Consider the following 27,795-nt stretch of genomic DNA (forward strand, 5'->3'; position numbering starts at 1 on the left):
AGCGATGATTTTTGTAAAACATTGCTGGTATGATGCTCAACTTATGGTGTTCTAGAAACATTTTATTAATTGCACGGATATGAAAGTTTTAGCTGTAATAAAAAATTAAACCTATGTGAGTTTATTTCTTATCCGATTTTAAAATAATTTACGCATTTGCTACGTGACTTTGTTTATGCTGCAAGATGGTGGTTTTAGACAAGCGTGGTGCACATATTACTTCAGAGTTACATCCTGATTATTTGAAAACATTTTCCATTTTATTTTACAACTTTTTGTTGAATACTTGGAAGATAGAAAATTACGCAAAATTCCTGGAAAATTTAAGAAAAATTATTGAAATCCCTGGAAGGCGTAAAAATGTCCTTCAAATATCTAAAATAATATACAGTTTTCTGAAAAACCTACAGAATTCTGTTAAATGCCTGGAAGTCATAAAAAAATCACTTGAAGCATCTGGAAAATAGAAAAAGTGATTCTGAAAACCTGGAATAAAACCAACCCTTATTTTAATACTTCAGTAATCTGGAAAATTTTAAGACAATCCAAAAATATGCAAGATAGGGAAAAATTACCTGAAAATCTTTGAATGAAACAAAGTTTTATTACAAATGTCTGAAATAATATGAGAATAATCAAAATGTGTGGAAATTGTTAAAAGTTACTTCAAAAATTTAAGTTCTGAAATTAAAGAACGAAACCCTAATTTAAAGCATTAAAATTAACAGAAAAGTAATTTAAAATACCTGGAAGACGTGGAAAATGATTCCAAAGTACTGGAATAGATCCTAGATTTTACTCCAATAGCCTCGAATATTATAAAAACACCAAAAAAATCAGGGAAATTTTAAAAAAATTTGGAAAATTCTGAAATTAAAAATTGAAAACTATTTAAAGAAAATTTATTTGGAAGGCGTGATAATTGACCCAAAGTCCTGGAATAAAACAAGATTTAATCTATATGCCTGTAATATCGTGAAAATACTCCAACAAATCTGGAAAATGCTAAAACTTCTAAAAATTCTGGAATTAGAAATTGAAAACAAAAAAATATTCTAGAACGTTAAAATTAAAAGATACATTATTTAAAATACTTGGAAGACGTGGAAAATGACTGTAAAAAATTTCTTTGATAATTTGGAGGCTGAGTTAGAAGGAATTTCTGCAGAAAATACATGGAATTATGATGAAATAAACTTTGTTGACGACCCAGGCCAGACAAAAATAATAACCAAAAAAAGAATCAGAAACAGAAACTCTTCCAAAGCCTGTACTTCTCTAATGGTATGCGGAAATGCCGAGGGTCAATTAGCTCCACCTTTTATTAATTATAAATCTCAAAAATTAAAGAATACATGGATTGAAAATGGACTCGCAAATGCGCGATATAATAGAACGGCTTCGGGATGGTTTGACTACCAAGTTTTTGAGGATTGGTTTTTAAATCTTATGCTGCCAATATTAAAACGGCAAGAAGGACGAAAAGCCCTTATAAGAGATAATCTTAGATCGCATTTAAATCAGCAGGTCATTCAAGCATGTGAAGCTAATAATATTCGCTTTATACCTTTACCTCCTAATACAACGCATCTACTCCAACCACTTGACGTGGCCTTTTTCCGCCCAGTGAAGGAAAAATGGCGCAAAATTTTAAACGAGTGGAAGGCAAGCAACTACGGCAGCAGAGTCTCTTCCATACCAAAGGATGAATTTCCAAGACTTTTAAAAAAGCTGATGAGTCAGTTAGAAGAAAGAGGACCTGATAGTCTAAAATCTGGTTTTAGAACGACAGGCATTTATCTTTTAGATTGAAACGAGGTCAAGGACCGTTCATGCGCTTGTATTGTAACAGCAGATACCGAAATAGCTGAGGTTGTGGGTAATAGTTTTATTCAACACCTTACCAATGTAAGGACTGACGCAACCAAAGGGAGGCAGATCAAAAGAAGAAAGCGCCTAAACGTTCCACCAGGTAAAAGCATAAGTAGTAGTGATTTTAACATCCCATCTGCTCCCATTTCTGCTGAGAATACGCAAAACAACGATGACCCTCAACCTGGACCCTCCGGCATCCAAGAAAAGAAACGCCTAAAAAGCGGTCGAGATAATGGATCAACATCAGATAGTTCAAGTGAAAATCAGGACCAAATTAAATACATGGAAAGTGATGACAGTCCATGGGATAAACATTTTTCCATTGATGCATATGAACGGGTACTTAAAGAAAGAACTGTAGCCCAAAAAACAGAAAAGTCAGAACGAAAGTACGTCGTTATTAAATTTGAAGGAAAGTATTTTCTAGGTCAAGTTACGACCGTATACAGCATAGGAGCGACAGTAAATGTGACGGAACGTGTTGAAAAGCAGTGGAACTGGCCTCAAAAGAAAGACGAAATATTTTATAGAAATGAGGAAATTATTATGGGCATAGATGCCCCAATTCAACGTGGAAGAAGAGCGTTATTTGACATTCCAGAGTTCAGTGATTTTGTTGTGTATCATATATTATTTACCACCAGTTTTATTACTTAGTTTTCTTTTGTTTAAAGTTACCTACACATTAATAAACATTTTGTTAATATTTTGCATAAGAGCATTTAGACATGTAAAATAAAAGTTATTTTGTAATTATTTATGTGTTTTTATCTATCAAATATCCTTATTTAAAATTTTAATATTATATATTTTTTGTATATAAATAGAGTATGGGGCCAAAATTGTATTTCACGTTAAATATCAAACAAAATGATCCCTGTCACAAAGTAACCCCGACCCATGGAGCGACTTTGTGACACTTTATTTTGTTTTTTCTCAAATTCTACTTCACATGTCGAGTTATCGATTTGAATCAAGAAAGAACAAATATGAAACGATAAGTTGGTATATCTAATATAATATTATTTGCAAGTTTACATGATTTATCATCAAAAAACCTAAAAAAATTGTCACAAAGTAGCCCGACTTTACGGTAAATAAAGTTTTTGGAAAAATACAAAAAAAGAACGCAAAGTGCGATATATACCTGTCGATTGTAAATACTTCGAAAAGTTTATAAGAAAAAAATTACAAAACAGTTTTTCACAGTTTTTTTGTAATTCTTAGGTAAAAATAATTAAAAAAAATTGTCAGATTTCATCATTTTTTTTTCCATACTGCCGCTAATTAAATTTTTATTTATATCTTAAAATGTTACTTATAATTTAAAAAAATTATTCAAAAATTAAAACCTTAATATAAACAAACATATTTTTCTTTTTTTCGTATTTTTTTTCTTAAGGAATATATAAATAAAAAAAATTAAAAATACTTTTATCGTACTTTATAGGTATTTTCCTAAACCTAACTCTAAAAAACTTTTAAAAAAATCTGCTGTGAATTTTGAATTTTGTCCATTGCAAAGTGCAAAGTTTACAAATAAAAAATATATTCCAGGCAGTTAAATTAGGAAAATGACTCTTAATTGCCTGGACTAAATTAATGAAAAAAAAAACCTAAGAAACTCAAAAACTCCCAAATTTGTCATTTTGATAACAAAATTTTCAATATCTCGAAAGCTATAGGATATACAGCTTTGAGGATTGTCTCATTGAATTCGAAAGGAGAGGAAAGATTATCAAGAATTCAGTAGAGTTATGAAAGCTTTCAATATTTTTGCATTTATTTGCTCCCTATATAAGCCTGCCTAAGTTGTTTATTTCCGTAAAATTCCAGGAATAAACAATTATATAAAATACCTGAAATAAAAATGTCGTCTCTCAAAGCCTGGAACATAAATAGCTTTAAATGCCTGCAAGAAACTTACATGAAACTAGGTCATATTAATATAAGCAAAATCCACACCTACCCATCTTAAAGTTCTTTTTGAAACTATAAAAAAACTACCAATTAAATTAAGTTTGAAACTCAGTTAAGAGTACTTATTCTCATTAAAATCTCAGTGGCACGTAATAATTTACAACGAAAGTTAAATTTAAGCTTAATAGCATGTAAAGCGTTTAATTTAAATAAAATTGCTGCGTCTTTGATCGTCAAAATGGGATCGGTGTTTTAGAAAGAGCAAAGGAAAACGGGCATTACCGGGAAACAAAGGGAATCCATCAGGATGAAATGCTAAAGAGGGGTTCTTCCACGGAATATATGAACGGAGATTAAGCTTCTATATCAAAGTCACAATTAACATAAACTTCAATATACTCCGACATCAAGTTCGTAACATCTTATGTAAACCGAGTTTTAAAATTGTTTTATCATAATTTCAGGGGGTGTCTATTTGTTAAAAAAAGTTTTTTAATCTTAACGTTTCTCGAGGCTGACGAGTTTCCGCTTCAAAAGTTTCCTTTGAAAGTTTCAAAAGTTAAATCAGTTTTTTGCAAGTGAGAGTTGTATCCAAACAGATGCAGAACCAGAAAAGAAAAATTTGTTGTATTTATAGTCCAACAATGATTGGGAACTTATTCATTCGATAAATGGAACTCAGTTATTTCCTCACTGATCATGGTTCTCATTCCAGTAGGTCAGAGTCTATAACACACATAATTATCAAAACTAAAACAAGTAATTATCTACCGAACTTCATTGTCTGATTCGTTTATAAGGTATGATCTTTTGTATTTTGATTCACGTCAGTACGCACGTGAAGTTCCAAGTTTTTGGTTGATAACTTTTGATCTACTGAAGCTAGAATCGTAAAATGGATTTTATTCCGTTGAAAATAGCCAGTCCGAAAATGTCGATCATGACTATTGAAGCTGTAAATCACTGGAGATATCTCAGTAGTTGACTTCCACTGATTAAAAAAAAAGAAAAAAAAAGTCTCGGTCTCAAAAGTATTTATTAATTCAAAAGTTGGTGACACGTGTTTCGTTCAAATTAAGAGCGTCATCAGACGTTAAAATCGACTACAAATAGTACATGCTTTACGGTCACATTATTCATCTAATCCATCCACTAACTGCCTCACTCTTCTAGCAATAATTCCAGTAAATAGAATCACTTTTCCATAATATTTTACATGAGTTCTGTTTAGTAGTAGAATCTGGAATCTCCATTACATACAAATAGGACATAGACCTTTTTGTGCTCTTCAGCTTGATGCAACTCCACATAGCTTTTATTCATTTTATCCTTTCCTATTGTTTCAGATAACAAGGATGCCGAAGTATGAAGAAGACCCACCAGAATCACCTACATAACTCAATCAAACCAACCCCGTTTCCATAAGTTACTACTAAGTGATGCCAAGAAGAAGCATGAAGTAGATAATTAAAAGACAGGACCATGATCACAAAGGACATCCAACTAGGAACGTCCTTTTCACTACTAGACACCGACAACTTCACCGTTTTCCCCACTTCTACAACCCTAAGGCCAGAAAGTAACGTAACAATCCAAACAGAAACATTTTCGTGTTTCTATTTTATGCAACAGAGCGAGAAAGTGAACTTCTTCCGTTTTATCACGAACGGCGTCCTAATTAACGTTATAGGAGTGTTTGGGATCCTCGGTAACCTGATCTCGATGATCATCTTATCCAGGCCGCAGATGAGGAGCAGCATCAACTATTTGTTGATCGGTCTGGCAAGGATCGATACCGTTTTAATTATAACCAGTATTTTGGTCTTCGGACTACCTGGCATTTATCCTTATAGTGGAGCACTATTTACGTACTATTTTAAGTAAGTATAATGGGGAGTCTATTGAACTGGCACTCATCATCCTCCATCTGAAGAAACTTCTGAATCTTACAGTTCTTAGGTTAAATTTTTAAAAGAAAGCTTCTAGAGGTATTGAAGTCCGAGGCACCAAGTTCCTGGATTCACTTTATTACGCTGATGACCAGTGAGACCTAAGCGAACCGTCAATTGCAGACTAATCAAAACTATCAACATGCACTTTCTTCTAATTCATTGGAGAATCTTGGTAACGTTAACCGATCCGATCTCCCATAACTTAAGAGATAAATTCTGCGCAAGTCTTACTAGCTCAGAATTGGTTCTGAAGCAGTCGGAGGATAATGAACAGTTCCATACAACATATGTTACTGCCAACTCTAATAAACTAATTCAATTTTTTAGGGTCTATCCGCACATAGCAGGAGTCGCTTACCCGCTGGCCCTATCGATGCAGACTGCCTCAGTTTACTTGACGATGACCGTATCGTTGGAACGTTACGTAGCAGTGTGCCATCCTTTGCGCGCGAGGTCACTATGCACCTATGGACGAGCTCGCATATACGTCATAGTAATAGTCATCATTTCCATACTCTACAACTTACCGAGACTGTGGGAGGGTAAAATAAAGTCTGAGTGGTCGGAACAGCATAACACGACCGTGTATTGTCCGATGCCCTCGGACTTTAGAGAGAACGAAACTTATCAGACTGTCTACATCCACTGGATGTATTTGATTTATATGTACCTAGTGCCGTTCTTGGCTTTGGCCATCCTCAATTCTGCGATATATCTGCAGGTAAGTCTTTCAGTAATTTTAGTTTTATTTGAGTGACTCGTATATTATCACTGGACTGTTAAGGTATAACTGAGTATCCTTTATGAAGATTTTGATCGGTAATTTTGCTTGAACGTCAGATGCAGCAAACAGCAGAAAGTTGATGTTCACTTATGAAGAAAACTTAGAACATTGAAAGGCCTTTCAATGTTCTAAGGAAGAAAATGTTGAATATAGTAATCGGAACAAAACTGATGACAGACATGGAGATATAAGCTAAAAGACAGACACATGAAGAACGTGTTAAGGAGGCAAAGGCTATTTTATCCATAAACCACCAAGCTCATCAAATGATTATCATGTTCAAAATAGAAGGTTAAGCGATTACCAAAAAGAATTAATGAACATAAATCTTACATAAAAACAATGATTTTCAAAAATCCAAAATTACACAACATGCATAGAATAAACTGGAATGCTTCCTCAATTTTACCAAAGGAACCAATTTCAAAATTACGTAAACTAAAAGAAAGTGCATTTATAATGTTAAATGAACATAATATAGTTCGATGAATATATCTTTGCGTTTACGTCATGATTCTTTACATCTATTCAAGACAATCAGTATACTATTGTAGTAGCTTTAATATACGTCGAAAACGTGAATCGAAAAGAAATACGTATTCTAAAAACCATGAGTCAAACAAGGATAAATGCCATTATGTTAAACAAAGAAAAATATTATTCGTGTTTCCGACATTCGATATTTGACACAGACCATTGGCGTTGTTGTTTTGTAGTTTTATTTTTTGATATTTATACTTTCAGCAGTTTGTTTGCTTATTTGCGGTTACACTTTTATTTCTTTTTATTATTATATTTAAACAGTTGTTTTCATAACTTTTACTAGTGTTTAAATAATAATCGGGAGTTGTATTCTGTAGCACGTGTCCTTGTTGGGAATCTCATGATCTCTGATGAATCTATGATTATTTTAAGGCTGAAAGAGATAATAATGGTCCGCTTATTTCTCTAAAAGCAGTCCAAGAGGTAAATAATACTATTTTTATTCAATATTTGATAATACGATAAACTGAAAAACTTTATAGAGAGTTGCTCAGGCCCTGAAAGTCAGCTTAAGAACTGTAACCGGCATCAAAGTATCCAAAGATCAATGCGCTGCCTTCAACACCTGGAAAAAATACGAAATTGAGGAGGATTGAATGAGGATACTTAAATGGAGGTTCGGAATGTTTTATATAATACGTATGCACAAATTAAGTCTTATATTTTAAAAAATGGCAAAAATTGTATATTGTTATTATACTTTCAGAGAAACATGTAACCATACAACGGCTTAAAGAAGAGCTATGCCAAAAAGAAATAGTTGATATAAGCTATGGATCTCTACGAACCCCGCTTTGTCATTTGGAGTTTAAATACAAGAAAGATGATAACCGAAGAGCACTAATGAAAACACCTAATATAGCTTCAATGAGAGCAGCATTTTTCAGAAAATACATGGAAAATAAACATTGGGAATTTATACGTCAACTAGTTTTTCTCGATTAAACATGGATTTTCTCAAAGGGCAACTTTGCAAGATGATAATGTAAAGAGTGTTCGTACACCAGGTGGATTTGATGGAAAACGCTTAATTGTATTACATGCTGGACACAAAGGTGGTTTTATAAAAAATGCCAGTTTGGTTTTTGCTAGTAACTCGAAACTGATGGAGAAATGGATAGTGAGAACTTTACAAAGTGGGTAGAAAATCAATTAATTCCAAATTCAGAAGAACCATCTTTAATTGTAATGGATAATGCTCCATATCATTCAGTTGAGTTGGAAAAGCAAGCATCATGTTCTTGGAAAAATGGTGAAATTGTTGAGTGACTCGAGAAGAATGACATTCCATTTGATAAGCAGATATTTAAAGCAGAATTGTCGAGCTTAGCAAAGTTACACAAAAAACCGAAGAAATATATAATAGATCAATTATTACAAGCAAATGGACATGAAGTTTTAAGATTGCCACCCTACCATTGTCAGTTCAATGCTATTGAAATGATTTGGGCAGATACAAAACATTATTATAATACACATATTGGTGATGTTGGGAAAAAGCCTTAGAAAAATGTACGTCAGAAGTTTTAAAACTTAATTAATAGTTTATTTCAAGTAGAAACCCTCAAACCAACGATACTGAATTGACAGCTGATTGAATCGGATAAATGTCGGCCATGTTTTAATGATGACGTGAACGCACAGATTCGTTGATCGAACTTATAAATGCTTAGCTACTTGTTCGGTTGATTTTATTAATACATGGATTCCTTTGCTAAAAAGAGAGGTAGAATAGAGTATTTTCAAAATTAATTAATAATTTAAAATAGCTCCTAGAAAATCTATTATACCTCAAGTAAATGATTGTATTTAAAACTTATTGAACTTAAATTAAATTAAGTATATCGAACGGTATCATTACAGATTTGAGGTCATATTTCTTTTAAATACGTGAATAAGTTTATTTTCTTCTTCTTTTTAATTTTTGAGCGTGTGAGATAGTAATTTCTAAATTGATTTTTACTACAAGTGACGCAATACTGAATAAAATAAGTATCAGAATATGTGGTTAAACTTAATCATCCTGGACAAAATATCGTAGTGTGATAGATGGTTGCTGAGTGTGAAGAAATAGAATATTTTTTTAAATCCGTATATAAAACGAGGTGGTTAATAAGTAAGGGTAGCGCATTGTTTAACAATCCATTTAATCGGAATATCTATCGCTCGATCACTGTCACAGGTCACGGATAATTTCCACATTTCAGATGCGGCCTTAAAAGCGTCAATCCATTAATTTTGTTTTTCTCAAAAATTCAGAGCTTGGAGGAACACAAAGTCAATGAACTATAGAAAAGTAGAATTAAAAAACAAACATAATTTGAGATCATTGACTTTGTGTCCCTCCAATATCTGAATCTTTATTATTAAGAGGTCTCTTTGAGAAAAATGAACTACTTTGTTGAAATTGTTTTTCTCACTCGAGGGACCACACAAAAATAGTTGTTTTTTTTTTGTAAAAAAATTAATTATTTGAATAAAAATGATTATATAGTTTGAGAAAACTGAACAAATTAATTAATTGTGGAAGAAATTAATGACGATTTTTTATTTTATTGCTCCAATATCAAGAAAAGAAGTCGGAACGGGGGTGTGAGGGGCAAATTGAGTTAAACTGAATTTCCAGCGGAGTAAAGTGTTTACCAGACTCTCGCTGTTGGTATATAATGTCACGTCAATATAAAATTTCTTTCTCTTAAGTGTATTTATTGACCTATATCCACCGACTTAGGTCGAGGACGCCTGATGCACCACCTCTGCATAAAACGGGAGTGAAAACCACATCTGTGGAAACTAATTACAAGGCCGGTTTACTAAAGTTGCTCGAAATCTGATCCCGAATGTTTCTTCTTTAATTTTCACTGCAAAAATCGCTCCATGTTGTTCAGTAACCAGCCTATACTAATTTGCATTCTTATTTATTGCCCTTATAAATAAATTTAGTATACACGTAAATGTAATATACCTAAAAACACACAGTTTGTTAAGTGGAAACATATGAACGTTATTTTTCATATTTCCAATATGCTTTCGTTTCTCGCTATATGAAACATTTTAAAATTAGATCTAATAAAAAAGGGCCCGTACGTTTTTGTGACAATACCGGTTAATTGCAGGTGCCACTGCATTTTTAAATGATTAGGCACATTTTTCAGTTCAATCTGCTATGTGACATGTCAAATAGAAAAATTAATAAAAGAACCGACAAATGTAGCGATTTTATGACAATTCGTTTCAAAATAAAACAGAATTTTGAGATTTAGGCCCGTCCCTTAATACAGGATATTTCTCCATCACATCTGTCTAGATCCACCCATTGAGAACCCAATAAAAATAGGAATAAATAAGAGAAACGTTGCTATATGAGGTAAATCATTATGTAATTCTGCACATAGTATCAATCAAATATGCTTTATTATCAAAAAATTAAAAAAATTGTGTAGACAAAAACACACAAGTATAGAAACCAAAATACAAGTACTAAATAAATATATACAAAACTGGATACAAAAGACATAAATGTACCTGGTCAAATTTCCTATACTAAATGTAAAAAGTAAATAATAGAAAATATGAAAGTATGTATGGAAGTATGGAAAATAGGAAAGTAGATAAAAATAGTAGCAAAAAAGTAACAAAAACAGTCAAAAACATTAATACAATGTTTAAAAAGTCATAAAAAATTTTATATAAATTTAGCAATACAAAATATTGCTATTTTACATCGTAAAAAAATTTAATAATTAGCCAGTGCGTGCATGATACTCAAAAATAAAAAAAAAATTAAACTAAAAGCAAGAGTTTCTGGATGGTAATATTGAACCGATTTGTTCTGCTTATGATTTATATTATTAAGGACAATAATTGTCTTTAACCTAAACGTGGCAACGTGGCAGTATGTAGAGAAAGCCACGCCTTTTATCATCTGCTTGGTTCCGGAATGGCCGCGTCTCGTGCGGCGTTGCCAAGTTCAAAATAATTCAAGAACAAATATTTCTTAATCATATTAAACCTTAAATGCTTCCCGGAAATATTTAAAGGGAAATTTAAGAACGAATTATTGAACATTTATCACATTATCAGCATGAGGTATTATGCCTTCCAGAGTATATATTAATGGTTATTCGTTGTACTATTATGCCGTATAACTTTATAATTTGAAGTGTGCTTTCTGGGCCGGAGTCAAGTGGAATTATATATAACTTTAAAGTTCGACATGGTTTGAAAAGGACGAAGTACTCGTAAAACAGGATTGAAAAATGTTGTCCTAGGATTTTAATGATTTTGATTTTATGTGAAAGTTTGGTTGTATGGTGAATACAGCCGTTTTCGAGTTATTCGGTGGTATTTTAATGGAGTGAGTTACAGCTGAAAGCCTTAGAGAAATCGAAATATATTGAGAACTAATTTAACGATTTTATTGATTTTGGTTTCATATGAAAACTGATGAGTTTCTTTATCAAAAAGGTTAATTACAAGTTCGCTTGTAAACACAACTCTTTTTGAGTTATTGAGCAGTTTTTCAGTAGATTAAAAAAATCTTGATATTGTTAAAGGCTTTACAAAAATCTAAATATATTGGAAATGCATGTATCTATTTTAGTGGTTTTAGTATAATATGAAAGCTAGTGAGTTTCTTTACCAAAAGGACTGGATCCCTTATATTATCAGACAAAAAAGGAAACACAAATTAGAGAAGGATCCAATGGTTTACATAATAGAGTTCAAGAAGACTTAATCGTTTACGTTGTAACCATTTATTCATAAATTCGATGAAGAAGCTTCACATATCCAGAACTTTACTTCATGGTTACTGTGAGCATTCACAAGAAAAAGATGAAGCTTGATTTGGCAAGTGATAGAATGAGAAAAGACACTAATGATAACAACAATATGAGTTTCATTTACGGGCAGATTTACATGTCCCTGGGATCAAACAAAAACTGTTTAACGGGCCGTAACTTTTAATTAAGCCGCTACGTATAAACCGTAATATTCCGAGTAAAAGTCGTAATCGTACATTCGAACTGTCCTGTCATATATGTACCGACTGCGCCCTATCGAATAATGAAAAAAGTTCTTGATTGCCCGTTAAGCATTACAAAGGCTTTACATTTAACCGTACAATAATAGCCCTCGGGTCTAATTAAAACTGCCGTGCTGCAGCATATATAGTAACCAGGACTATATCGTAATCAATCGCTATTGTTTGTTCTGTTAATAAGACCAATATTCAATACAATAATTTAGTTCCTAAACGTGTTTTTTTTTTAATTTAAAGCAATATTTATTATTTGTTCCAGAAAAATAATTGAAATATTAATGAACTTGGCAACAATGCACTAAACGCAGCCATTCCGGAAGCAAGCAGACGATAAAAGGCGGGGCTTTCTCTACATACGGCCACGTTGCCATATTTACGTGTTTTATTAAAGACGTCTGACCCCATTAATATAAATCATGTGCAGAACAAATCGGTTCAATATTACCACCATCCAGAAACGTAACACCCCGGAAGTGCATTATTGCCTTTTTTTTAATATCGGAGCCCGGAATTTCCTTTGTACAGAATTATATTATGATTTACCGCATATTGCAACGTTTCTCTTATTTAGTCCTATTTTTATTGGCCTGTCCCATTTTTACCGGTCAAAGTTAGTGGTTGGAAAACGCATTTACGACTCGTTCTACTCGAATTGTTTTTCAATTTACCTAATTTAATATTGCAGAATCGGTGAGAGTTAGTTTCGGTTTTTCGGGATAAAAACACTAACGTTGAGTCTTCGTTTTTTTCTAGGGGCGTCTCTTTTTCTGTTCTAAGCTTGATGAACATTGTCTAGACTATCAACAATATGGTTTTTCTAAAAAAATGGTTCAGTTTTCATCTTTGCAGTCTACATTAAATCTAATCACTGTAATCCTCGTATCCTTAGTTAGATTACGACTAATGTAGACTGAGGTTGAAGACATTTGTCGTCAACCTCAAGTGGTCCTTAAGGTTCACTCCTTTGCTGTTCAGCCTTCTCTGAATTTGAGGCTTCCTCTAGATCCCTGAACCTCAAGAATCTTACTTTGATTATTATATTATTTAGACATTCGTCGGTGTCATACTGTAACAATATTGTAAACACCGAAAAACCAGCTGATCATGCGTCATTGCGGAATGGCACAAGTGGTACACCGCACGACGTCTCGAGGGTTGGCAAGAATCTTCCGGAAGAGCGTGCTGCCGAGTATATAAAGAGCCGCATCACCGATGGAAGTCAGTTCAGTACGGAATATTGGCGCGAGATTCAAATAGTTGTAAATAAAAACAGTAAAAATAAATATGTCTATTAGTCTCGCAGTGTAAGTGTGCAAATAAATTATTTGGTGTTGTGTGTATGTCACACTTAACAAACGGTAAACACGCTACAATACATTGTCCTGTAGACATTTCCTGACTGTGTAGCAGGTGCTTTCTGGATGTTGATGAATGTGTGAATAGTGCTTTAAGGCTCTGTTCCATGTATTTGATCTTTTTTTCTTGGTATTTGTCCAGCATGTTGTTGTTGTTAGGTACTGCGATATCTGTTAAATTTGCTCTTTTCGTTATTTAGTATTACTACATCAGGTTGATTATTTGTCACCACTCTTACTATATAGTAAAGTTTAAAGGAATTATTTTATTAGATATTACATAGCTATAACCCATATTTCTTAGTCAACTTTTGGTGATGTTGCTCACCTGGTTGTGTCGCTGCAGATAGTCAATATTACCCAAATAAGTACAGCCAGCTGTTGTTATTCCATGGTCTCAGATCTTTCGTTGCATGGACTTTAATAATTAACTTGTTGTAGTTTTGAGTGTTCACGACTTAATCTTGTAGGGCCACAATAGGACAATAGAACCACATCATTTATCAACCTATAGGATGTTTCTTTATCTATATGTAGTGATCCTTCTTCTTGAAGAACTCTCTCAATTTCATCTATTAGGTCAGTCAGTGATCGTCCACCTTCTGTTCTCGATAAAGTTGTTGGTATAGTTGAGGCTTGGCTAAAACATAAATTACGTCAGATTCCTGGAAGGGAATTATGAAAAATTAGGTGAAATTCCTTAAAGATACTAAAAAATTCATTGAAATTTCTAAAAGGCACAACCAACTACGTCAAATTCTAGGAAGAAAATTTCATTGAAATTCCTAACAAATCTTTCAAAAAATTCAAAAATTCTTGTAAAAATCCGAAAAATATAAATTACGTCAGATTCCTGGAAGAAAATTATGAAAAATTAGTTGAAATTCCTTAAAGATACTAAAAAATTAAATTAAAAAATTAATTGAAATCCCTAAAAGGCACAAACAATTACGTCAAATTCTAGGAAGAACATTTCATTGAGATTCCTAAAAAATCTATAAAAAATTCAAAAATTCTTGTATTTTTTGAAAATTCGAAAAACATAAATTACGTCAGATTCCTGGAAGGAAATTATGAAAAATTGGTTGAAATTCCTTAAAGATACTAAAAAATTTAATTAAAAAATTAATTGAAATTCCTAAAAGGCACAAACAATTACGTCAAATTCTAGGAAGAAAATTTCATTGAAATTCCTAAAAAATCTATAAACAATTCAAAAATTCTTGTATTTTTTTAAAATCCGAAAAACATAAATTACGTCAGATTCCTGGAAGGAAATTATGAAAAATTAGTTGAAATTCCTTTAAGATACTAAAAAATTAAATTAAAAAATTAATTGAAATTCCTGAAAGGCGCAAACAATTACGTCAAATTCTAGAAAGAACATTTCATTGAAATTACTAAAAAATCTATAAAAAATTCAAAAATTCTTGTATTTTTTGAAAATTCGAAAAACATAAATTACGTCAGATTCCTGGAAGGAAATTATGAAAAATTAGTTGAAATTCCTTAAAGATACTAAAAAATTTAATTAAAAAATTAATTGAAATTCCTAAAGGCACAAACAATTACGTCAAATTCTAGGAAGAACATTTCATTGAAATTCTTAAAAAATCTATAAAAAATTCAAAAATTCTTGTATTTTTTGAAAATTCGAAAAACATAAATTACGTCAGATTCCTGGAAGGAAATTATGAAAAATTAGTTGAAATTCCTTAAAGATACTAAAAAATTAATTGAAATTCCTAAAAGGCATAAACAATTACGTCAAATTCTAGGAAGAAAATTTCATTGAAATTCCTAAAAAATCTATAAAAAATTCAAAAATTCTTGTATTTTTTAAAAATCCGAAAAACATAAATAACGTCAGATTCCTGAAAGGAAATTATGAAAAATTAGTTGAAATTCCTATTAGATACTAAAAATGACGTAATTTTCTTGGAAACATGTATGAAAATTATTTGAAATGAAAAGTTTAAACAAATATTTGAAATTCCTAAAAGACTGGACAAAAATTTAAAGTTTTGTAAATTTCTGGAAGAAATAAGAAATCACGTCAAATTTGGAAATAAATTTAAACTAATTTGAAATTCCAGACCATCATGACGTAATGATCCTGGAAAAAAGTTTTAAATCTTATTTCCGAATTTACGGAAGAAATAAAAATTACGAGAAATTTCGGAATAAAATTAAAAATTATTTAAAATTCCGAAAAACACGAAACTATTACGTAAAATTCTAATTATTGGAAAGAAAAAAAAATTCTCGGAAGAAAATTATAAAAATTATTTCATATTTCTACGTAAGACGCACAAATGACGTCACATTTTTATAAACGCGTAAAAAAATTATTAAAAGACCTGAAGAAATTTCAAAATTCCTGGATAACAAAAATTGAAATTTCAAGAAGCAATAAAGAAATTGCAATAAGATTTAAAATTACTTGAAATTGTAAAAAACATAAAAAAATTACCTCACTTTCCTGGAAGGATATTTTAATAAACAAATATTTGAAATTCACAAAAAACCCTAAAAAATTCAAAATTTGTAAAATTTTTCTTTAAAAAAAAAAAAGGCTAGGGTGGGCTTGGTCATCAATATGTGAGAGTAGTTCGTTGCTGTTCCTCAATTTGATACACTTTAAAGAACTTCAAAGCTAAAAAGTCACGACAGGCACAGCGTGAGTGTTTATTGGCGTATTGGCTCAAGGCACTGATCTTTGCTCCTCGTTTTGCCTTGTTTGTGTTGATATTCCAGATATCTGTAAGTTTCTCCCTCATTCATAGCTTGGACTAACACAACATCATCATTAGTGAGTTTGCACCTTTTTCCGAATTTCATTTGAGAAGGTGTAAATCTTGCTTGCATTGTAGAGCTTTATTTCATTTATATACCTAAGATGGGAGATTAACTTCTTTTCCTGCACTATTGAGCATCGTGGACCGAGAATTCGTGTGGTTTGCAGGGTCAATTTTATAGATCTCTACCACGTCCAGAAGGCAGGAGTAAAGCATGATATCAAAGGCTTTCTAATAGTCTATAAGGGCGGTGTGGAGGTTTCGTTTCATTTCCTGAACCTGCCTTAGTATTACTGAATCAATCGCAAGTTGTGCTTTAGATCCTTGGTGCATCCCTTCTGCTCTTCTAAAATTGTGTTTTTCTATTGTAATTTATCCAATCACGTACAATGTCCTATTGCTTTTCGGAACCATAGTTGTTGATCCCAGCATAACATTTAGGGTATATTAATCTGCTAATAAAACTGCCTTTGGCTGTTATTGAAAAGGGTATTTGTTAATTAATCTTACAAATGCATCTATACAATCTCCACCCAATTGCTGCAATCTAACGTTAAATTCCTCAAAGAATCTCCTTGTTCTCCTAAGAAACTTCCAATATAGAAATTGATATTGTTCGCAACCCACTATGAAAACTTCGGCAATATAAACACGATATCAGAGTCGATATTAAGTTTCGAGATAAGATCCTTAAAAACAAAATGTCCGCACTGAAAATGAAAAAAGGGCAAAAACTCTATTTTTCTCGTGAACTTGGCATCTTATATACTCGCCTCATGGCTTGGCAGCCGTTCAGTTTCCGACAGGCAGAGGCGTAACTGATTTATCGACTTGACCTTATATGCAGCAGTTACGTCTTGAGCTTTCCAGAACCTTAAATTGTTTTAATATCGATGACCTATCCCAATTTTATCCTGATCGATGATATTACATATTTTATCTGATTTTCTAACATTCCAGTAATGGAGTAATTCGATTTTTCAACGTCAAAACCGGTTATACTTGCGAGGAACATACTTTTTTAGTAACATAGAGGAACAGAATTTAACTGCGTAGGTAGGTTTTCAAGGAATCACGGACTTTGTTGAAATCTCTTTGAAGTTTTGCCGCCTTGTGACAATAATTAACTCGTCGGCACCTTTGATGTCATGAGAATGACTGAGAAAAATGCCTCAGTGTTATTAGATGCATTAACAATAGTCATCACTGTTTAACTTGATGAAATTTATTGACACTGAACAGAGACGACATTAGAGACAAAATTGACCATGCGCACAATAGAAATCACGGACTTTCTTGAAATCTCTTTGAAGTTTTGCCGCCTTATGACAATAATTAGCTCGTAGGCACCTTTGATGTCATGAGAATAACTGAGAAAAATGCCTCAGTGTTATTAGATGCATTAACAATAGTCATCACTGTTTTACTTGATAACATTTATTGACAGTGAACAGAGACGACATTAGAGACAAAATTGACCATGCGCACAATAGAAATCACGGAATTTCTTAAAATCTCTTTGAAGTTTCGCCGCCTTGTGACAATAATTAGCTCGTCGGCACCTTTGATCTCATGAACTAAATACTCATCCACTTGCATTTAAATCTTTAACTACCTTTAACGTCTTCTTTATTCATTCCAAAAAATTGGAAAATATCTTCCAGGTATATTCAACTACCTGGAAGAAAAACAGAATTTTCATTTTTAAATGCACCTCATCTGAAATATTTGTTTGTACAGCACTGAATTAAACTGACCCAGTGGTTCTGATGGTCTTAAATCAGGTAACCTAGCTGGCCTAAATAAATCTTGCTCAATCAATGTATGGAAATTCAGTGTCTGATCATAGGAAGTTTCTTCCTCCAGTGTTTTAATAGGATCAAGTAGATATTTTACATCCTCAATAATAGCCTTACTAATTATTTTACCCTTAATATGAGGATTTTTAGTTTTTCAATATAAATCCATTTATATAAAAAGGACCCTTAACCGGAGGCTCTTTACATGTACGTGGTTAAAATTAATTATATCATTTATTATTTTAAGAAGTGTTCAATTGCCTGAAAGAAAATCAATGGTTCCATCATCTAAAAAAATTTCTTTTTTCTTACATCCTGCGAAAGATGTCTATGATCTTAGTCAATGATATCAAATGCTATGGTCATCAATTTTTAATGAAAAATCGACTGAAATGGACGTTAGAGATGAAAACGACCGTGCGCACAATAGAAATCACGAACTTTCTTGAAATTTCTTTGAAGTTTTGCCGCTTAGTGACATATTAGCTTGTCGGCACCTTTGATGTCATGTGAATGACTGAGAAAAATGCCTCAGTGTTATTATTTGCCTTAACAATAGTCATCACTGTTTAACTTGATAACATTTATTGACAGTGAACAGAGACGACATTAAAGACAAAATTGACCATGCGCACAATAGAAATCACCGACTTTCTTGAAATCTCTTTGAAGTTTTGCCGCCTTGTGACAATAATTAGCTCGTCGGCACCTTTGATGTCATGAGAATGACTGAGAAAAATGCCTCAGTGTTATTAGATGCATTAACATTAGTCATCACTGTTTAACTTGATGACATTTATTGACAGTAAACAGAGACGACATTAGAGACAAAACTGACCATGCGCACAATAGAAATCACGGACTTTCGATAAATCCGTTTAAAGTTGTGCCGCCTTGTGACAATAATTAGCTTGTCGGCACCTTTGATCTCATGAGAATGACCGAGAAGGATATCGATGATCTTAGTCAGTGTTATCAAATGCTAGAGTCATCACTGTTTAACTTGATAACTTTTAATGAAAAACCAACACTTAATTCATGGACGTTAGACATGAAAATGACCGTGCGCACAATAGAAATCGCAAACTTTCTTGAAATTTCTTTGAAGTTTTGCCGCATTGTGACAATAATTAACTCGTCGGCACCTTTGATGTCATGAGAATGAGTGAGAAAAATGCCTCAGTGTTATTAGATGCATTAACAATAGTCATCACTGTTTAACTTGATGACATTTATTGACAGTGAATAGAGACGACATTAGAGACATAAATGACCATGCGCACAATAGAAATTACAAATCTCTTTGAAGTTATCCCGGCTATTGGCTGGTCGGCACCTTTGATGAGCGGCAAAGGATCGATTTGACGTAAATTTTCTTGCCAGACCTAACCTCCATTAAAAAAATCAATGAAACTTTTCTCGATAAAACTCTCGAAGTATATAATTTATTAGAACCCATAAAAGCCCGACGTAACTTTTCCAATAAAAAAAATATAATAGGAATTAATTTGGGGTTACTCGAGGAACTTATCGGAGAGAACCCTAAACAATAAGTTGCGATAAATAAATGTTAATGGCGGCAACTTCAAAAGGAACAGGTGGGTCCCTTATTTTATTCTTTATTTTCTTCTGCTTTTTTATTTCCATTAATGGCGAGAGCTTGCTTTTCAAAGAAAGTGATTCATAAATAGGTTTAAATTACTGAGAGTACTTTATGCTTCTGGCACACTAAGGCACCTATATTGAATCTGTCACCTCTAAGACCTTTATAGGGCTTATGTAGTGAATATTATGTAGAAACATCCCTCGCAGTTGATTTTCCCATACCTCCATACTAAAAAAAAAATTTTATTCCAGGTCCTAAAAGCCAACAGAGAACGTCAACGTCTCTCACGTCTACAACAACGCGAAATCGGCTTAGCGACCATGCTCATGTGCGTCGTCGCTGTATTTTTCGTCTGTAACTTGCTGGCGATGGTGATAAACATCATCGAGACGTTCAAACTCCTGGAAGTGGAACAAGTGTTCGACCTTAACATGATGATAAACTTGAGCAACCTACTGGTTACCATAAACAGCAGTGTAAACTTTATAATTTATGTGATATTCGGCGAGAAGTTTCAGAGGTTGTTTCTGTTTTTGTTCTGTCATAACTCGTTGTTCTTTCCCGGTCGGGAGTCACCGGAAGCAACTCACGATGACAGTTTCGTATCCAATGGAGAAAGAAGCTTCAGGTAAGTCAGATTCAATTTTAGAAAGTTACTTTTATCTCTCTTGCTGAAAGCGTAGAAAAGGCACAGATGTATTCTCAGTCTCAGTCTGATGAAAATGGTGGGGAAGTTCAATGCGGCGGCGCAGTCTGCTGCACTAGCCGCTATAGAGAATTGTCGCGCTATCCTTGTTTTATTAATACTTGGATTCCATATTGGAATAATGTGTTTCTTTTTTAGCTATCTACTTAATAACTCGTTTCACTCCTTTCAGTTGTTTATGACCAGCGAGCTTCTTGCCTCCATCAGAAATTATGCTATGAATTCTAGTAATCTCAACATAAAAAAATTACTTCCATCTCTCTTGCTGAAAGTGTAGAAAAAGGACAAATATATTCTCGGTTTCACGTTAGAGCCACATCCTAACAGAGGTGGTGGGAAAGCTCAATGCGACGACGCAGTCTGCTGCACTGGCCGCTATAGAGAATTGTCGCGCCATCCTTGTTTTATTAATGCTTGGATTCCATATTGGAATAATGTGTTTCTTTCTTAGCAATTTACTTAATAACTCGTTTCACTCCTTTCAATTGTTTATGGCCAGTGAGCTTCTTGACTTCATCAGCAATTATGCTATGAACTCCAATAATCCCAACTTCAAAAAATTACTTCCATCTCTCTTGCTGAAAGTGTAGAAAAAGGACAAATATATTCTCGGTCTCAGGTTAGAACCGCATCCTGACGAAGGTGGTGGCGAAGCTCAATGCGACGACGCAGTCTGCTGCACTGGCCGCTATGGAGAATTGTAGCGCTATCCTTGTTTTATTAATGCTTGGATTTTATAAATGTGTTTCTGTCTTAACAATCTTCTTAATAACTCGTTTCATTCCCTTTAGTTACTTATGACTAGTGAGCTTCTTGACTTCATCAGTAATTATGCTATGAACTCTAGTAATCTCGACATGAAAAAATTATTTCCATCGCTTTTGCTGAAAGTGTCAAAAAGGGACAGATGTATTCTCGGTCGCAGACTACTGCACTGGCCGCTATGGAGAATTGTAGCGCTCTCCTTATTTCAATATTGATTGGATCAGATTATCGTATGCTCAGTCAGCTATAATCGAAAGTAATTAATGTGTTTCTCATGCACCATCATTTTTTCTTCTCGTCTCTCTTGTGTGTTCCATAATCTCTTTCCAGCATCCATTCTCTTTATCAGGGTTTCCCAATATTTCCTCAATTTCTTTTAGGAACTCTTGCGTGAAAAACTTATCTGATTTCGGTTTTTTTAAAGATTGATGCCAGTTTAATTGACTGACTTCGAGTTAATCAATTGCTGATGCCAGAAAATTCTAATATAAATATTTTATTGATTAAAGCTCAGTAAACCGATAATAAAAACACACATAAAGGAAGCTTTGTTATCCTGTAAAAAATATTTTTTTTAATAAAAACCTAAATGGTAATAAGTGGCTTATGAGCAACTCTGTTAATCCCAAAGATAATTAATGCAGCATTAAAAATACATCTGGAATTGCACCCTGGAAAGCTTTTAAAATATTACCTTTTTTAATGCATTTGCGTCTGCAATCTTTTGAATATTAAAATAGCTAACGAAGGAAAAAAATATATATTTATAGTCGCTATTTTCACTGCTAATGCAATTTTTTCCATAATTTGCATACTCGAGATTCTATTTTCCATTACGTTAAAATCTCCCTCCCTGATGTTACATTTTTAAAGGGGCGTAAGATACCCGAAACGTATCCATCATGGGAAAGCTTCCATGCGACATTCGATAAATGCATTTGCAGGGGGCACGGAAAAACGATCATTGAGCCGGAAAATAGCTATATATCACCCTATCAATAAAAACCGGAAATTCATACCATACTCGCGTAATCTATAAATGGACTGTGTGTCGAATATATCGCTCGATTTTATCGCATCGTATATCTTCATCCAAAAATTAATGGATATTTGTTGGTGACGAAGCATACGGTGTAATCAATTTTTAAAACACCAGAAAAAAATCGGCACTACATTATTCGGCAGTACATTTAACACTGATTATTTGTGCCATCGAGGCACTCTTATATAGGATTCTGTTGTGAGTGGAGGGGAGCTGCGCTGGTGGGCGGTGCCTCCCGCATGCGCTCTCGATATTATAGTCGATAAAACAGTTCAGGATTTTCAAGATATGCGATTAATTCGCGTCTTTTCTATCTATTAGACTTTTGTGTTAATGAAACGATTTTTTTTTTAAATTTCAGACTACATAGGCAGGGTACAAGTCTGAGCCGCAATAGTGGTAGCAGACACAGCAGAATGAACGGTTCAATCAACGACAGTAGGAAAATAGGAAAGACTCCAAGTCCGGGTAAGATAATTTTTTATATGATTTTATTATGCTCTTCTGTACCATATCAGATATACTCTCTAACTACGATGAATCAGATGATTTATGTTCACCAGTAGCCTCTCTGAGAACCCACTCATTAGTAGCGGATCAGGTTGTACTTAGCTTTTGAGTAATATTAGCTGAAGAGTGATGAGTTGCCAATGGATAATCTATGTCCATTAATAAAACTGTCCTCCTTTGTTGCACTGGTTTCTTCCGGACTAGGTCTTCTCAGTTGCAACTGCGTGCTATAGTACTTTGAGCTCCCATACTACTTTTCTCTGTAGCATCTGGGTGCTGAGGTTGAATTAAAGGATTTTTAACTTATTTCAGGATAGGAAAGAGTAATTAGGCTTCGGTAATAAAACTATGAGAGATTTTTCCCAACAACATATTTTGTTATCAAGAGCTGACCACGTATGGATTCAAGTGAGAAAATTATAAAAGGTTTGAGGCTTTGTCGGCCTTAAAGATCTTTAACAAACTTAAATTAGAATGTATGGAAACTAAAGAAGGGTTATTAGACGAAGGAGGAGTAGGAAGAGGAGTAATAAAAGAAGAACAAGAAGATCTATAGCTACCACAAATGTCAGATAAGCGTTCACTCCTCCCTCCGACCTGTCTCTAGAAAAAGACTCGTAAAATGATTGGACAGCTGTTAATATAATAAAGACTCATAAAAATATTGAACGTTCATCGAATGGTGAAGGCTTTTTTCAAAAATATGCAAAGAAGGTTTAGTGGAATAATAATTAATTGGAATATAGCCTTAGTATTGACTTTTTTGCTTGGGGCCTTTGATCTTGCCGACATATGGCAGATAACCCTGATGTACTTCTTTCAATTGTTAGGATTTTGATTAACAGTTATTGTATGAACAAGGGGTATGAGATGAAGAAGGACAAGCAGAAGGACTAATATAAGAAGCATTATTTTTGACACCTTTGGGTGCATTCACATTGTCTAATTTGGGATTTAAAAAAAGCATACCTCGTCACCGTTAGAAATACTTTGATTGAAAACAGGTCCTTTTCTTGAAAATAATTTTTGATTTCAGAAAACCAGGTTCGAATATATTTTTCAGAAATATTTCATCATTTTGGATTTGACGCTACAGCTTGATAGTGACATTTTGTACATTTGTAGTATGACTATTTGTTGTACATTTAAATTGACTATAAGGTAAATAATCCATTTATATAATATGACTGTGCTGAGGTTACAGATTTGGCGAACTTCCATGTAAAGTAACGAATGATCAGTTCAGTCCTCCGTCCGACCGACAAGGACTATAGCTAACACGCGTGTCAGAAAACCGTTCAGTCCTCCCTCCGTCCTGTCTCTAGAAAAATACTTCTATTTTATTGGACACGAACGTTCATCGAGGTTTTTTTGAAAGACATGCAAAGCGTCTTTAGTGGAATAATAAATAATTTGGATATAATCTTAATATTGAGTTTGTCGATTTGCGCCTTTAATCTTGTTGACATATGGCAGATAACCCTCATGTACTTCTTTCAATTATTAGGGTTTTGATTAACGGTTAAAGTATGAACAAGGGGTATGAGATGAAGAAGAACTAGCAGGAGGATTAATATAAGAAGATACATTTAATTAGATTCTGTTTTGCATTTCCAATATAAACTTCATCAACATTCTTGGCACCTTTGAGTAAAATCATGTGAGTGACATTTGAGTCAATGACATGAGTGACATTTTGTAGATTTGTAGTATGACGTTTCATTTACATTTAAATTTACTATAAGGTAGATAATCTATTTATATAATATGACGGTATATATAATACTGAGGTTACAAATTCTGGCGTTCGATGACATAAAATTGGGAGCCGTTACAAAAATCTAACTTCCATGTATAGTAACCAATGATCAGTTCAGTTTTCCGTCCGACCGACGGCGACTATAGCTACCACGCATGTCAAAAAACCGTTCAATCCTCCATCCGACCTGTCTCTAGAAAAAGATTTTCATTTATTAATATAACACTAAGATTCATTGACTGGAAAAGACTATAAGATGACGGAGAACTACCAGGGAGAGTAATAGAGAAAAAAGTGCGAATGATAGGTTCAGTCCTTCATCTGACCCAAAACAACTATAGCTGTCACATATGTCATAAAACCGTTCAATCCTCCCTCCGTCCTGTCTCTAGAAAAATACTTTCACCTTATTGGACACGAAAGTTCAACGAGGTTTTTTTGAAAAACATGCAAAACATCTTTAGTAGAATAATAAATAATTTGAATATAACCTTAATATTGAGTTTGTCGGTTTGCGCCTTTGATCTTGCCGACATATGGCGGATACTGTTGTACTTCTGCCCTACAATTAACTGGGAACCATAATAGCTACCACGCATGTCAGAAAAGCGTTCAATCCTCCATCCGACCTGTCTCTAGAAAAAGATTTTCATATATTAATGAAACACTAAAATTCATTGATTGGAAAAGGCTATAAGATGAAGGAGAACTACCAGGGAGAGTAATAGAGAAAAAAGTGCCAATGATAGGTTCAGTCCTTCGTCCGACCGAAAACAACTATAGCTGTCACATATGTCATAAAACCGTTCAAGCCTCCCTCCGTCCTGTCTCTAGAAAAAAACTTTCATCCTATTGGACACGAACGTTCATCGACGCTTTTTTGAAAGACATGCAAAGCACCTTTAATGGGATAATAAATAGTTTGAATATAACCCTGATATTGAGTTTGTCGGTTTGCGCCTTTTATCTTGCCGACATATGGCGGATACTGTTGCACTTCTGCCCTACAATTAATTGGGAACCATAATAGCTACCACGCATGTCAGAAAACAGTTCAGTACTCCATCCGACCTGTCTCTAGAAAAAGATTTTCATTTATTAATGGAACACTAAGATTAATTGACTGGAAAAGACCATAAGATGAAGGAGAACTACCAGGGAGAGTGATAGAGAAAAAAGTGCCAATGATAGTTTCAGTCCTGCGTCCGACCGACAACGACTATAGCTATCACATATGTCATAAAACCGTTCAATCCTCCCTCCGTCCCGTCTCTAGAAAAATACTTTCATCTTATTGGACACGAACGTTTAACGAGGCTTTTTGGAAAGACATGCATAGCATCTTTAATGGAATAATAAATAATTTGAATATAACCTTAATATTGAGTTTGTCGGTTTGTGCCTTTGATCTTGCCGACATATGGCGGATACTGTTGTACTTCTGCCCTAACTGGGAACCATAATAGCTAGCACGCATGTCAAAAACCGTTCAATCCTCCCTCCGTCTTGTCTCTAGAAAAATACTTTCATCTTATTGGACCCGAACGTTCATCGAGGCTTTTTTGAAAGACATACAAAGCACTTTTCGTGGAATAATAAACAATAACCCTGATATTGAATTTGTTGGTTTGCGCCTTTAATCTTGCCGATATATGGCGGGTGTACTTAATAGTACTTTGCTTAACAATAAATGTATAGAAGCTGAAAAAGGGCCAGTAAGAGGAGTAATAAAGGAAGTACTTCCAATGATAGGTTAATCCCTACAATCAACCGGGAACTATAGCTACCACGCATGTCAGAAAACCGTTCAATCCTCCCTCCGTCCTGTCTCTTTTAAATTATCATTGAACACTGAACGTTCGTCGACTAGAGAAGGCATTTTTAAAAAACAAGCAAAGCCCCTCTTAGTGCAATAATAAATTATTAAAATCGAACCTTAATATAAACTTTGTCGTTCCGTGCCTTTGAACTTGCCGACATACTGTGAATTAAGTGATATTCATTTAAAGATAATCCACTGCACTGCTACTCAAAGAAGGGATTTACTCGATAACTGTTTCAATATTAATTATTGGGGTACATTAGGCTCACAACTTAATCCCACGTAAGGGAAGCTTAATTATTAAATACGTAGATTACATGGGAGGAGCAGATGTATCCATTTTTTTTTGGAAAGTAGGTCATCCATTAGGTAAAAATTTTTAAAAGATTCGTCTTCGTACTCGTTGTCGCAAGGATAAAAAGTAAAAGAACGAAGAAAACGGTATGTCAAGTTGTTTCTACTTTGTGGCACTTTAAACGAGAAGCTCCCTGTTCTACTTTAAACTGTCTACTAAATTACGAAATGTATGCACAAATAGAGCTGACACAAAGATAAATGGCCAAGACGTTTCCAAAACGGGAGATAAAATCTATGTTTTATTTAATTTTTGATACAGTAGCATTATAATAAAGAGTTAGATAGAAAACAGATCATATTATGTTCGTCCTGGAAGTAGATAAGGAGTTCAGTTAAGTGTGTTTAGACTCGATATAGGTTTTTGAGGAATAAAAAGATAGTAAATCGTTGCTAGAAAGTTTACTGAATCTGCTACAGGGACTGACCAATATTTCAGACTTAGATGTTTTTGTAAATATTTGAATTTGAGTGAGATCTACTGCAATCATTTCAAGCATAAATGATGCATATATCACCGAAATATTATCAGCGAACAGTATTTCCAATAGATCATTCAAAAGGAAAAGATTAACACAATGTCAAAGGCCTTTAAAAAGTCAAAGTAAATTTCTTGTAACTGCTGGTAAACATGGTCTGTTTAATTGGTTTTCAAGATTAATGAAGACCATTTGAGTGATGAGTTAGCCTGGTTGGTGCCTTTGAAAATTCATTGACGATCAATGAAATTAACATTGATTTTATTGATGAATGACTGCAATCAAATTTTCACCACTACAACTTTCCAACAGTAAATAACGAAACTTTTCCTTTATTTCCAGGTCCCTGCGTGTACTATCCGGCAGCACGTAACAACCGAGAGATATCGGCTTACACTACACACACATTTATTGGCGGCGCCGAATGACATTTACCCTCCACGGACGTCTAAAACAAAAGGGGTCTGCAGGGAATTCTAGACACTGAAAACTCGAACATTTTAAACATTATAAACTTTTTCGTTTTTCTACCACAGTTTCACTTCTACTTGTATGTATATATATGCGAACGCTCTAGTTTTAGACGGTTGTTTCCTTTTACTGCATATGTAGATAGCATGTAAGGTTTCGTTAAGTTAACTTATTATGTTTGCTCAATAAAATGCCAAAGTATTATCTGAAA

The 27,795-nt window shown here is 33.7% G+C and overlaps 1 protein-coding gene across 2 annotated transcripts in view; it reads left to right on the top strand.

Annotated features, from left to right (window-relative positions):
* The window catches only part of LOC126741613 (FMRFamide receptor), a 186,977-nt gene extending 159,182 nt beyond the window's left edge, over window positions 1–27,795 (top strand). For both annotated transcript variants that reach the window (XM_050448117.1, XM_050448118.1), the window contains 5 exons: window positions 5,142–5,675; window positions 6,075–6,468; window positions 19,928–20,304; window positions 22,551–22,657; window positions 27,456–27,795. In XM_050448117.1, the coding sequence (XP_050304074.1) occupies window positions 5,278–5,675; window positions 6,075–6,468; window positions 19,928–20,304; window positions 22,551–22,657; window positions 27,456–27,541 (1,362 nt within the window). In that variant the 5' untranslated portion in view covers window positions 5,142–5,277 and the 3' untranslated portion in view covers window positions 27,542–27,795. The remainder of the gene's footprint in view (window positions 1–5,141; window positions 5,676–6,074; window positions 6,469–19,927; window positions 20,305–22,550; window positions 22,658–27,455) is intronic.

The sequence above is a fragment of the Anthonomus grandis genome, chromosome 10 (assembly GCF_022605725.1).
Source record: "Anthonomus grandis grandis chromosome 10, icAntGran1.3, whole genome shotgun sequence".
In the NCBI taxonomy this organism is placed as follows: domain Eukaryota; kingdom Metazoa; phylum Arthropoda; class Insecta; order Coleoptera; family Curculionidae; genus Anthonomus; species Anthonomus grandis.